The 13,462-nt window shown below is 43.6% G+C and overlaps 1 protein-coding gene across 1 annotated transcript in view; it reads right to left on the bottom strand.

The window, feature by feature from the left end:
• LAMA1 (laminin subunit alpha 1) overlaps positions 1-13,462 on the bottom strand; it is a 124,017-nt gene that overhangs the window by 26,713 nt on the left and 83,842 nt on the right. Inside the window, exons 34-42 of the mRNA XM_069568622.1 lie at positions 12,487-12,576; positions 10,239-10,350; positions 8,992-9,154; positions 5,676-5,886; positions 5,376-5,492; positions 5,106-5,269; positions 3,053-3,188; positions 2,175-2,268; positions 917-1,033 (exon numbers count right to left, since the gene is read on the bottom strand). Of these exons, the coding sequence (XP_069424723.1) occupies positions 917-1,033; positions 2,175-2,268; positions 3,053-3,188; positions 5,106-5,269; positions 5,376-5,492; positions 5,676-5,886; positions 8,992-9,154; positions 10,239-10,350; positions 12,487-12,576 (1,204 nt within the window). The remainder of the gene's footprint in view (positions 1-916; positions 1,034-2,174; positions 2,269-3,052; positions 3,189-5,105; positions 5,270-5,375; positions 5,493-5,675; positions 5,887-8,991; positions 9,155-10,238; positions 10,351-12,486; positions 12,577-13,462) is intronic.

The following is a 13,462-nucleotide window of genomic DNA, read 5'->3' on the forward strand; positions in this document are numbered from 1 at the left end:
GATTCCAACTAAAAAGTTAGTTTTGAATGGTTGATCAACATACACCATGTATCCTTAAAAACAGATAAATAAAAGAAAATTTCAGATCAGAAAATGCTCCACTCTCCTAACGTAGGGAATCAGTCCAAAGTGTCCCAAAGTCCAGTTTCCCAGGGTAATTTTCATGCTTATAAAGTGACCAATACAATGAATGTGAAACTTGGGCAAACTCTGGGAGGTGCTGAGGGACAGGGAGGTCTGGTGTGCTGCAGTCCATGGGGTCGAAAAGAGTCGGACACAACTGGGCGACAGAACAACAATAAGGCGAACCAGCAGACAGAACTTGGGAGATGTTTTCAGTACCTTGCAAGACTTCAGAAAAAAGAAAAAGCTGAAGGAATGTAAGATAAATAATGCACCACAGTGCAACTTGCCTGTGTTAAAAAGTTACCCTACTTAAAATTTTAAGGAACGCTGCATTTTCAAGCCATCAATATTAAAGTGATCTATTTTAGAATGCGTATTGTCTCACAAAGGAAGATTTCCTTAATTTCCAAACAAGAATTCTCCAAATTATCACATTTATAATGAATTTAGCATTTTGCCTTAAAGCAGGAATATTTCAGCTTCTTTGAATGTCTCTTCTTTCATCTCAGGCCTATTTTAATAGTTAGCAATGAATATGATAGCATAAAGAATCTAAAGCTTTGTTTTCTCAGAGTTTAATTTTACTACTTCAATGCAGGTGTTCTGAAGCTATAAAAAACACAGTGCTCTTCCTTCCAAACCATATCCCTCTGCAAGTGAAAATTCTGTCAATCTTGGTTTTGTTTTGGGTGGGTCTCCATTGGCCTTGCGGCAGGTCTTCTGCTCACCTGCAAGTGTTTTGCAATGAGAAGATATTAATCCAAATCAAGAACCCCCACTTTCCACTTACCTTCAGGAATTGCTCTAAGTATCAAGAGTGATTCGTTGGTCTGCCTGCTAATTTTATCAGCATCCTCTTGAAATCTCTTTGCAGTATCTTTCAATCTACTCAGTTCCAATGTGATACCTATTCAAAGGGGAAAAAGTGTTTCCTTTTAAGCTGACCCTAAAAAGTTGCCTGGATGACAGTTTTATCATTCCTGACCCATCTATAAAATCAGCAGCTTTCTACAGAGAGCCCAAATATTGAAAGTTTGTCTAACAAGACTTAGCACCACTCAACCCACACTCAAATTGTATGCTTGGGGACTTACTTGATAATTTTTTTTTACTTTGTTTTCCTTCTCACTAATACTTCTTAAATTCATGCTTGATTCAATTAGAGCTGTAGGGCAAAAAGGGCTTCCCAGGTGGCGCTAGTGGTAAAGAACCCACCTGCCAGTGCAGAGGACATAAAAGATACGGGTTCAATCCCTGGGTCAGAAAGATCCCCTAGAGGACACGGCAACCCACTCTAGTATTCTTGCCTGGAGAATCCCAGGGACAGAGGAGCCTGGCAGGCTACAGTCCATGGGGTTGCAAAGAGTTGGACATGACTGAGTGACTGAGCAGTGGCAGGGTATATTAAGGTGAGACAGATAGATAGATAGATAGATAGATAGATATAACTATATGTTATAAAACTTGTCTGTTTCTCTTACACAACAGAGTCGTCTGCCATTCTGCATTATGCTTACTGACTAACTCTTACATGTGCCAAAAACTGCTTCCTGAAAGTCTTAGGAAAAATGAAACCACATTGGTATTTTTTTTGCATAGGTAGTTTTAATAGATAAATCAATATTGATTTAATTCAATAACTTTATGAGAACCTACCATGGTTCTAACAATGCCTTCGCCCTGTGCAGAAGACAAGAGTCAAACATAACACGTATCTTCAAGAAATGGTGAAACCCTGAGATGGACAGAGAAGCACATGACATCACAGGTATCCTGACAAACGCCATGAGGACCAGCCTGAGCTCAGGAGCTAGAGCAGTGAGCAGAGGGTTTCGTTCTCAGGGGAGGCTTGTTGAGTCTATGGAAGATTGGAGGGGGCTGCACAATAAAAATTACATGATGTGTCTAGGATAGGAAATTGGAATATTATTGTGACAAAGAAATGTTAAGATTCAACTTGCTCCAGGAAAGAAGAATGTTCTGGAAGTATGTTCAGAAGTGTGTCCACAATCACTCTGGCATCAACACAGCCCCAGCTGGGAACTGACCTCTATGCTTTCTGCCCAGGCGGTTGCCTTCTTTGAGAAACTCGGAACTACGCCGGAGGGCCGCTCTCCCATTAGAAACAAGAGATTCGGAAGCCTGTAAAACAGAACAATTGAAACATGGACCTGGAGGGCGGAGTGGGCTCTTGCTGAAGGTGGAGAGAGCAACTCTGTCCGGTCAGAATATCCCCCAGGGTCCTTCCGAACAAGGAAGTCAAGCAGATAGCAGGCAGGGACAACTGAAGTAGGCCTATTAACATCTGTGCTAATTTGCAGCTGAAGAGAAGGAACACGGTCATTTTTAAATCTATAAACAAAAAAACCAGCCCTTAAATGAAGATGTTCACCATGGGTAAGAAGAGATGTCCAAGGTAGGTATCAATTAACATTCTCATTTTTGTTCTAAGAATTATTTACGACTTAGATGGCTCGGCAGGTAAAGAATCTGCCTGCCAATGCAGGAGACGCAGGCTCAATCCCTGAATCCAAGGTTGGACACGGAAGTAGTCTAAGGGGTAAATGAGCTTGTTTAAGGCTCACTATTTACTCCCATAGGAAAAGACAATATTTTTAATGCATTAGAATATATTACGGAGAAATAAATGGCAACCCACTCCAGTGTTCTTGACTAAGAAATCTCATGGACTGAGGAGCCTGGTGGGCTATAGCCCACAAGGTCGCAAAGAGTCGGATACAACTGAGTGACTAAGCATGCAGGAAAAGACAGTGTGCACACGAGGACAGAATTCCACCAGAAAAGAATCCTGACAAGCGTAGGTTTAAGCTGCTGCCTCTCTGCTTGAGCATCTCACAGAAGGCTCACTTGACCACAGCGCCCAGACAAAGCAGGCACACAGGGAAACCCGAGGGGCCTTTCTTACCGCGCTCGCCTCTTTCATAGTTCCGAGTGCATCTGTCGCCAACCTCTCTGATTCCTCAATCAGGCTCCGGATGTTGGAGTGGACGTGGGCTGCGCTGGTGGCATTCAGGGACACATGTCTGACATTCCCAAGGCCACTGTGCAATAGGCATATTTAGAGATGTTATGATCAACGGAACTGAATCTGCCCACTATTCCTAAAAGCCTCTCACTTAGAGAAACATCATCAACGAGGAAGACAGGAGTCTGTGTCAACGTGTGGATTCCCCTCTAATTCCAAATGCCAGTATTGTAAAGTAAAATAAAGTAAAATGAAAATAAATAAATAAATAAGAAGCTGTGGTCACCTTGCCTCGGTAACACTAAGAACTGCTGCTTAATTAACACCCAAGGAAGAGATGATCTCACCTTTTACACCATCCAGTCTTTCATCTCTGTTCAAATCCCCTGCCTGTTTGCGCTGGTTGTAATCTCTCCTGCTACACACGTGTTCATTTTAAAAAGGCTTTCTTAGCTAAGCATATGTGAGGATGCTGAGGCTTATTCCTCAAACAGTATACACCAATTTGATGAAGTTCACCAGGGGTTTAGGAGGAGGATGAGATAATACTTCAGTCATCTGAACTTCACTCTTGTAAGGGGACTGATCACTCAGGAACTTGCCAGCTGATAATGGTGCTGTTTCATCCAGCTCGCTCTCGCGTCAAAATGAAACCTGACAATAGACACATCTTTGCCTGCTGAGTAGCCCACTTCATTTTCTCCCCAAGGTTATTGAGTTGGGTGCTTTCCAAAGCAGAGACCAGCGGTTATTACTTGCTACTACTTGACTGGCAAAATTCAGTGACTTTCAAACAAAAGACAAAGTTATTTAATTTCAGGCATCACACCAAACTGCTTTTACGACTCATACTAAGTAACAAAGATTTCGTTGTAGCTACAGATGTAGTCAGAACATCCTTTTCCTTTTTGGAAAATGAGGAAAGATAAGGAAAGGAGAAAAACTAACTGGGTACCTAACTCCATTTTCTGTTACTGATTCCAACAGCATACGGAGGCCGTAGAGCTCATTGAAGCACAAGACTTATACAATAGTCATTTTTAATTGCTTTCATTGTGTGAACTCATCTTTTACGGCAGCACTCCTCAAATTAGAAAAAATACTCATTTTTCTCCTTCCATAAAACACACCTAGCACACACAGAAACACGCGTATGCCCAGGGTGTCCAGACTTTTTCCACTCATAATTAATAGCAGATTCTAAAGAAATAAATTTACTAACTCACAATATTGTGTAAAGCCTTAAACCCCAATTCCCTCATTTGCTGCCATCAGATTACCTGGCGACTTAAAAACAATTTAAAGTACAGGCCATATCCCACAGTCTGGGGGACACGGGAGGGGTCAGGGGACAGAACCATCAGTACTCTGAAGTTCCCCAGGCTCCTCCTGCAACAATTCAGGAACCACTGGCCTAAAGTCTCGCTTCTCTTTTAAAGGCACGTCTAACAAACTGAGGATATACTTGACAAATATCCAAAAATATATGTTAAAGTAATGAATACAATGGTAGCCTTTTAGGCAACAGAAAATAATGGAGATGGTATCTTTCAGGAGTTGGCAAATAGATCCTCAACACTTCTAGCAGTCCAAGGTGGGCAACCACAACCTGCATCCATGCAGAAAGCCGGCTAGCTCACAAGTCCCAAGAAGGCAAGACACATTAGGAAATCAGTATCTGGTTCTGTCCACGGGCAAACTCATAAAGTCCTGAGTACCAGGTAGATACTGAAGGCCTTGATATCGTAGCATAATATTTGTTTTCATTCCTATCTGCTTCAGTTCACATTTTTCCATCGTACATTCCTGCTGATGGTCAAATACACACTACCAGACTTGGGAGGAAACCCTCCTTGCCGCGAAAATAAAAGAGGTCTTTGTTTTTACACACACAAAAGAATGTGACTCGACACTGTGAATGAAACAGCCAGGCTTATTATTCTCTCTGATCTGTGGATCACAACTTGTGGGGTTCCTGCCAGATATGCCTCACCTGTCCAGGGCACCTGCCAGTCTCTGCAGCTCAGCGGCATGATCCTCCGCCCTGTACACAAGCTCCAGCGCTCTCTTTTCAGACATCTGCATGACCAGGTCATCCACGTGGCGCCTGATTTGGGCAGTCCACAGTAGCAGCTCGTCCCGGTGTTGCTCTAGTTGCTACACAGAGATTAACACTGTGACCACGTGCCCATCTGTGTAACAGCCTGTCTGGGGCCTGGGAGGCTTCCCTGGAAACCCTGGGCTGTGCTGAGTTGGGACTTACCGTGAGAGCCTCCCCCGATGCGTTTGCAGGAGCAGCGGCTGCATCCAGCAGTCCCCTTCCTTCGGCAACCAGTGCTGATGTCAAGTTCTGTTCTTCCTGAACACGCAGCTTCTTCTCCTGCAGCAAACATCACCTCTAAGGATGCTTCATAAAAGCAAGTCAGCCTCTGAACCTCAGGTACCTGACACTGTGTGCTGAAGTCAGCCCTGAGGCTCATTTTTTTAAGAAGCAAAGGATGATGTCATTTACGTGGGAGGATCTGGGACCAGCTCTAAGGGGGCGAGAGCTGGCAGGACTCACGTTGAACTCTCGCAGGTTGGCCCCGATGAGGAGCAGCAGGCGACCGCTCTCCTGGGTCTTCATCTCTGCTTCTCTCAGGAGCTCTTCTGCGGCCCGCACATCACTGTTGTGTGTTGAAAGGAGGCTGCTTACTGCTTCTTTTAACACCGCCAACTCTTCCTGTGGCTTCTGGTAATTTTCCTGAATTTGTGACAATAAATCTTCGGCAGCCCTGGGAACATAAAAGATGGTAAGAAATGCACAACAAAGCGCACAGCATTGATGTATAGCGAAAGGAACTTTTACATATCCCTTCTCAGTTCCATCCTGAAGTCCTAAGTGGTACATTGCAATCCCTTAAAAAGGGAAAAAATTTCTCTAAGGCCGCTATATGTATGGCAGGTTTACACTGTATCCTTAACGATCTTTCTTGATTTAACAAACTTCCTAACACATTTAGTGGATTAAAGAAACCATCTCAGCGGATTTGGATTCAGAAAACTGGGGCCACAGCCTGTGAACGATGGCAACTGAAATCTTCATTACAATATGGTCAGAAATCGAAAAAAGGAGACGCTTCAGTGATTTGCTCCAAAGTCACCAACGTATCCATACAATACAAAGGTTCTTCCTGCAGCTAGTAAAGAAACAAATTTTATAAAAACTTTCAAATCCAAATTGCCAGAAAGATATAATTTCTACCACTTTGATAAAAGCAAGCTTCAAGAAATCAAAAGACATTTCCCTCTATTCTTTCATAAATGTGCTATCAAATTGCTATTTAAATCAAATTTGAACTTAAAGCTAGAATAGAATAATACAATTTTCATACTACAGAACTTTGCAGTGGTTGAATATATCCTATTAACTTCTTCCTTCAGTTTATCAGAAGAACTTTGAATATTTTTATGGAAAATGCCTTGCAAATCCCCCTTAGTTTTCAGATGATCAGATTGCTGGGCTAAAACACCACAAAAAAAATTTTCCAAAGGTATATATTTGAACTCTGACATCATTAGAGCATCAACAGGAATTATTTGAACATTCTTGTGATTTTAAGAATTATAAAAAAGATAGTAAGATGCTGTATTATGATAGTTACAAAGAGAACTAAAAATAGTACATGGGAGACACACAAAAAAGTCCAATATATTTCTAATATCTAGCCATGAATCCTTCAGTTCATATCATTAAAGAAAGTATTGCTCTAAGAAATTGAAAATAGAGATCAAATTTTCATCTACGAAATGACTTTACCATCTAAACCACGACCAAATGAAATGACATAGTTGACAATGACTTGAAAGACTACAAAGAAAAATCACAAAACCCCTCAGCACTCCTTATCAGCTTCTTCCTGTAAAATTCAATTAATACAGTAAAACACGGTTTCTCGAGTGGCATTTCTCCACCACACTAGTGCCATGAGCAGGTAAGCAAGTTTCATGAGAAAGGGTTGCATGGTGCCACGAAGTCAGCTGTCTTCTCCAGGCTCACTGTGGAGATTCAAGATTAAGTACTCAGCCTGAAGACTTATGGTAAAGACCCGGCCTCTCCTTAAGAAACTGGAAAACAGTCAGGAAACACAGCTACAAAGGATCACTTGCAGGGTGCCGTAAAGGGAAAGATGGGTTTCCCTGGTGGCTCAGCAGTGAAGAACCTGCCTGCCAACGTAGGATACAGGAGATACAGGTTTGATCCCTGGGTTAGGAAGATTACCTGGAGAAGGAACTAGCAACACCCACCAGTATTCCTGCCTGGAAAATCCCATGGATAGAGGAGCCTGGTGGGCGACAGTCCATAGCGTTGCAAAGAGTCAGACACAACTGAAGTGACTTAGCATGCAGGACACACCAGGTTTCATATTGTCCTGGCAGCTCAATGTTGATGGAGTTGCAAATACCCTCTGGGCCTCAGTTACTTCAGGTGCATCCTTCCTACCTCACAGGGAGGTGAGGATGAGCACATGCAGAGGTGAGGGGGGAAATCTACAGCTCCCCACTCACCCGGCAGAGGAGTGCTCCCTAGACAACAGCCCCCTTCCCATCTCCTGAGTCCTTGCCCAACTCTGAGCTCCCCTCGTCCAGTCCAGAGTCCTTTCAGGGCCCTTCCTGGGCCCTAACAAACATCCCATAATTAAATTACTAGTCCTTTTCTCCAAAGCCTGTGTGACAGTAAGTTCCACCTTTTGTTTTTCACCTACCATATCAACAACAAAGTCAAAAATCCCACTCAATGATGAAAATATATAAAAACTCAGCTCTCCAGGGTCCTGCTGGTAGAAGTGGATGTTGTTTTAAATTCCTAAACTTGGGATATCTGTTTTCTTTAATTAACAATAATCTTTTGATGTTCAGGCTGGCTGTCCATTGCTGCAAAACTTCTATATAACTAGGCTCACCCCTTGCCTCCTTGAAGCAGTTCTCTTGTGGTTGCTCGAGATACTGCCTCCCAGGCTTAAGTTCTAAAAATTCCCACTGAATAAAAGACAACTTTCAAAGTAATTAAAACCCATGTAGAAAATAACGTGGCAATGCAAGTCGGGAATCCTCAAAATGCAAACTCTGGTTAATGACTTCACTTCTTAACATTCACCCTGATAAGATAATAATGTGAAATTCAGAAAAAGATTTTGATCTAAGTTATTTTATAAAATGTTATTTAAAATAGCATAATGTATTAAAATAGCTTAAATATCTCATTACAGAGACTGGAGTTTTGATGGAGTGTGGTGTGATCATTGAGGCCAGTACTTAATCAGATATTTACCACAACCTGGCAGAAAGACAGCTTTGCTATTATTGCATCAAGTAATAATTTGTGTGAAAATACTATGAAAAATATAGTCTGAAAGCAAACTGAAAGTTTCTCGTGACCACGTCTAACAGTTCTTTGTGACCTGTTTTTCAAAGCCCAGGTTTCGATGACAGTTTGCATAACTGAGCAAAATTATTCTGGCATGGTATCAGTCTGTCATAGAGTTCACAGCTTTAGCTGTGGCCACTGCCTGTGTTTGCTTCCGTGAGAGTTTCCTGCATTATACTCGATCTTCAATAAAGACAGTATCAGGAGGTTCGTTTGTTCATACTAAGTAGAAAAAGTGTTTCAGGGTCACGGAGAAAAACCAAACCTATGACGTAATGGCACAGGCCGAAGCACTGCCATCGGTCACGCTGTGCTCTGTTGGTGGGGGAGGGGCACCCCTCTCTTCCCCTGTGGCTCTCTGTCCCTCTGAGAACTTACTTCCCTTCCCCTCCCCCCACCTGCCTCCCTCCCCCTCCACTGTCACGTTCTTCCCTCTAACTGGTCGTGTCATAAGCGCTGTTCAGGAACTTACTTGAGTTCCAGGGTGGCGTTTTGGTGCAGCGGCAGGAACCGCCTTTTCCGTAGGACTTCCAGCAAAGCCGTGATGTTCTCCTGCATGTCCTGAAGGGTAGAGCTGGGCAGCTGGACATCGTTATCCAGCGTCTGATTTAGAGTCGTAGCCTTTTCGATCATTTCTATGGAGAAAGTTCATGAATCACTGAATAAGTCTCTCAAAGGATGGGAGAACTTAGAACCTTCTCCAGTGAGGCTGCTCTGCCCACCTACACTGGGCTGACCCTCTAACCAGGCCAGGTTAGTCCATGTATCTAGTGTGCTCTGGACATGCCCTGTCAACACACTTGGGAGGGGCTTCCCTGGTGGCTCAGTGGTAAAAAACCTGCCTGCCAATACAGGAGACTCCGGTTCGATCCCTGGTCTGGGAAGATCCCACAAGCCAAGGAGCAACTAAGCCCGTGTGGCACAACTACCGAGCCTGTGCTCTAGAGCCCAGAAGAGACAACTGCTGAGCCCACATCATGACTACCGAAGCCCGTGCTCCGCAATAAGAGATGCCAGCACAGTGAGAAGCCCTCACACCACAACCGGAGAGTAGCCCCCGCCCGCCACAACCAGAGAAAAAACCTCACGGCACTAAAGACCCTGCACAGCCCAAAATAAATATTTTTTAAAGTGTTAAAAAAAACCACTCAGGAACCTGGGATCCTGGTTTATTTCCTGTCTGCTCCCTTGGTACCCATGAAACCTGTCCAGGTAGGGCCGAGGCACCACGATCACTGCAGCATTCCCTGCCCCTGCCAGGAACATCTGCGTGTAGAAGCTCTCAGTAATGTTTACTCTTTGAACAATCACCAACCCTTGATACTACTCCTTTTTAAAAAATGTCTTTCATCCTAATAACGTCTTTACTTTCTGCCTTATAAAGTCTGATTTGTATTGGCTCAGCAGTAAAGAATCCGCCTACCAAGGAAGGAGACCTGGGTTTCAACCCATGTCGGGAAGATTCCCTGGAGAAGGGAATGGCTACTCACCCCAGTATTCTTGCCTGGGAAATCCCATGGACAGAGGAGCCTGATGTGCTACAGTTCATGGGGTCTCAAAGAGTTGGACATGACTGAACTGACTTAGCACATTGTGTGTGGACAGCGGAAGGCCCCAGGAGCCCAGTGCAAGTCACGGCTATTCAAGTGCTAAGTGAAGAGAGTAGACTTTCCCTATCAAATAAGCCAGACTCGTCAAGCAAAGTTCTGAGGACACTACCTTCAATGTCTGTCTGCAGCTTCTCGGTCAACTTAATGAGGTCCACACTCTTGTCCAGGATTCTTTCCGTGGCCCTGGTCACCTGCTCACTATGAGTCAACACTCTGTCAAGCTGACGGAAAATAAAGGCCTCGGGTGAGTTTCACTCTGAATAAAATGCAAGCTTCAGTATGCCAGATGTTGTCTCTTTTAAGCAACAAAACATATTCTAGAACACAGAAAAGGTTCGCCATCATGGAAGCCAAGGTCAACAGTGCAGGGTGGGAAACGGACTAGGTGGTTCATGAAATGATGGGCTGCTCACTCTTGGTGAAAAAAGACGGTACATTTTAAAAAGCAGCCTAATCGGCTGTCAAACCGCAGAATCTCCCGGGTGTTGCCACTGTGGAGACTTCATGCTCATGTTAGGACCCAAATTTGCAGAACCTAGAAAGTAAAATCTTACTAATTTGTATTGACCATGAGAACTTAGTCAAGCGGTTAAGACACAGAGTTAGGCAAACAGACCTGCATCTGCCAGGCTGGACAGCCTCAACCATAACTTGGAGTAATTAGAACACTTGAATCACAGGACTTCATGAGGATTATATGTGATGATGCCTGTTAGTTACTCTCAGCTGTTGTTTTTATTAAGGGTATTCTAATTTGTGAAAGGCTTCCCTGGTGGCTCAGCAGTAAAGAATCCACCTGCCAGTGCAGGAAACCCAAGTTCATTCCCTGATCCGGGAAGATCTCCTGGAGGAGGAAATGGCAACCCACTCTAGTATTCTTGCCTGGGAGATCCCATGGACAGAGGAGCCTGATGAGCTTACAGTTCATGGGATCGCAAAAGAGTCGGCATGACTTAGTGAGACTAAACAACAACAATTTGTGGGAAGGAGGGTTGTCTATAATTTCTAGGAATGTAAAGTAACTCACTAAACTGAAAGTAGCTCATTTGTGTCCGACTCTTTGCGACCCCATGGACTACACAGTCCATGGAATTCTCTAGGCCAGAATACTGGAGTGGGTAGCCTTTCACTTCTCCAGGGGATCTTCCTAACCGAGTGATTGAACCCAGGCCTCCCACATTGCAGGCAGATTCTTTACCAGCTGATCCACAAGGGAAGCCCAAAGTAAGTAACTCAGAATGGTTCTAAAAGTGTTTTCAAGTCAAAATTCAAAGAGAATCTTCTTTAATGGATAGAAAGAATTTATTTTAATTGGCTTATCACTTCCTACCAAACATTTGCTTGCTCAGGTACTTTAAAAGCCCACACAGAAACCCTTAAACTCTTCCCAAATGGTCACTAATTCTAAATTAACAGAAGCCAAGCTCCTGCATTTTAGGGTGCATGATTGTGTGCATGTGTGAACATTGAGAGACAGAGGCAAGACGTACATATACACAGACGGGGCTTTCCTGGTGGCTTGGGAGGTGAGGAATCTGCCTGCAAAGCGGGAGACCTGAGTTTCATCTCTGGGCGGGAAGATCCCCTGGAGAAGGGAATGGCAACCCACCCCAGTATTCTTGCCTGAAGAATCCCATGGACAGAGGAGCCCAGCAGGCTACAATCCACGGGGTCAAAAGTGACTAACACTTTCACTTTCAAAAGATACACATCTATGTACTATATGTGTGCGCACACACATAGGCACACAATTTTAAAGTGAAAATCATGAATTTGACAATAGGACTCCCTTGCCATCTGCAAATAAGCAGATTCTTTTTATGGTCACTAAAAACCATTCATCTGGCCTGGGCTGAAGAGAACGAATAATCCCCTGCTGACATCAAAGTGAACTCTCCTGCCATTCAAAGTGAGACCATCAGAAGTAGGGGCCGAAGTCTGAGTGCTGCAGACACCCCGGGAGGAGCTGCCTGTGCTGGTGGTGGGGGCAGGCGAGGGGGGAAACTCACTGCTCACCATGCGCAGTGAATACAGGATGGGGAAGAGACCCCCGTCTTTTCATCCTGCCCAACCTTGGTTCACAGGAGAAAGTAAGCGGTGATGTGAGCTGACAGCCGACTCCTCCTTCAGCAGAGGGGACAGCAGACATTAAGTCAGGGGCCCCTTCCCACCACAGCACGGAGACTGGCTGCATCAGAACCTACTTAATCTGGCTTTACAGTAGCTGGAACACAGCTCCTGGGAGGAGGGGGCTGCCCTGATCTGTTCATAACCTTCCAAGAAGTCCCCGTGCCAGTGTTCACAAGGGCTGGGGGTTGGGGGGCAGGCGGAGCAGACCCTTTATATGAAGAACTTACTTCTCTTTGCAGGTCCTCCGTTTGCTCTGAGACGCCTTCAAGTTGACTTTTCACCAGTTCTTTCTGCATATTTTCTTTTAATAAAGAGTCCTAAAAGAATGAAGGAAGCAAATTATAATGCTTCAAAATAAATCTTCTGGTTCTTAACTAAGAATCACCTGTCATTACCTTTTTTGTTCACGGAAAGAAATTCTCTTTTCCCTGACATTGCATTAAAAAATAAAGTGAATCACATTCACTGAAGGTTGGATTACAGAACACGTTTCCAGACTGCGGTCTCTCGCATTATATTTCCTATGCAGATATAAACGTAAAGCCTGGTGTGCCATGCAGAACTGCTGCAGTTCCTGGGTGGCTCTGGCTGAATTTCAACAGCAGAGTCACATAAATTTTGATTGTAATTGCTAACACCTAAAAAAAGCTTACTAAGCTAAAATACAAAAGTATTAAGCAAAGAAGAGCCTTTATAATTACAACAATTAAGTACTTAATTTATGCCAACACTCCTCTCATTTCTTTATTTGTGTGACGCTACTCAGACCTTATAACAACCTGTGAAGGGGCGAGATTACTGTCTATGGTCAGGACAGTTATTAACCTGCCCAAGTCGCTATGTAGGTCAACAGTGGAAACAAGAAATAGTTGAGGGTTCACAATCTCAAGCTCCTGAGTACTTTATATAAACATAAAAAGTCATACAAAGGAGCTGACAAAGTGCTTTAACTGGGAGCAAATCACTTAAGAGTTAAAGCTGAAATCAAGTATTCATCTCACGTGGTAAAAAAATAGAGTCGTACAGTTGGAAACCAAACTGACAGAAGGTAGTATTTATTGACTGTGTCTCTGCTGAGTGGAAAAGAAATTTCAACATTTGTTTCTTTCTTTTTCTCCCCCCTTATCTTTGAAAACATTTTGTTCCATTTCAGGAAAAATAACATAGAAACACCTCTTACAGTTTCCTAACCTTAACTCCATT

The sequence above is a fragment of the Ovis canadensis genome, chromosome 23 (genome assembly GCF_042477335.2).
Source record: "Ovis canadensis isolate MfBH-ARS-UI-01 breed Bighorn chromosome 23, ARS-UI_OviCan_v2, whole genome shotgun sequence".
NCBI lineage: Eukaryota > Metazoa > Chordata > Mammalia > Artiodactyla > Bovidae > Ovis > Ovis canadensis.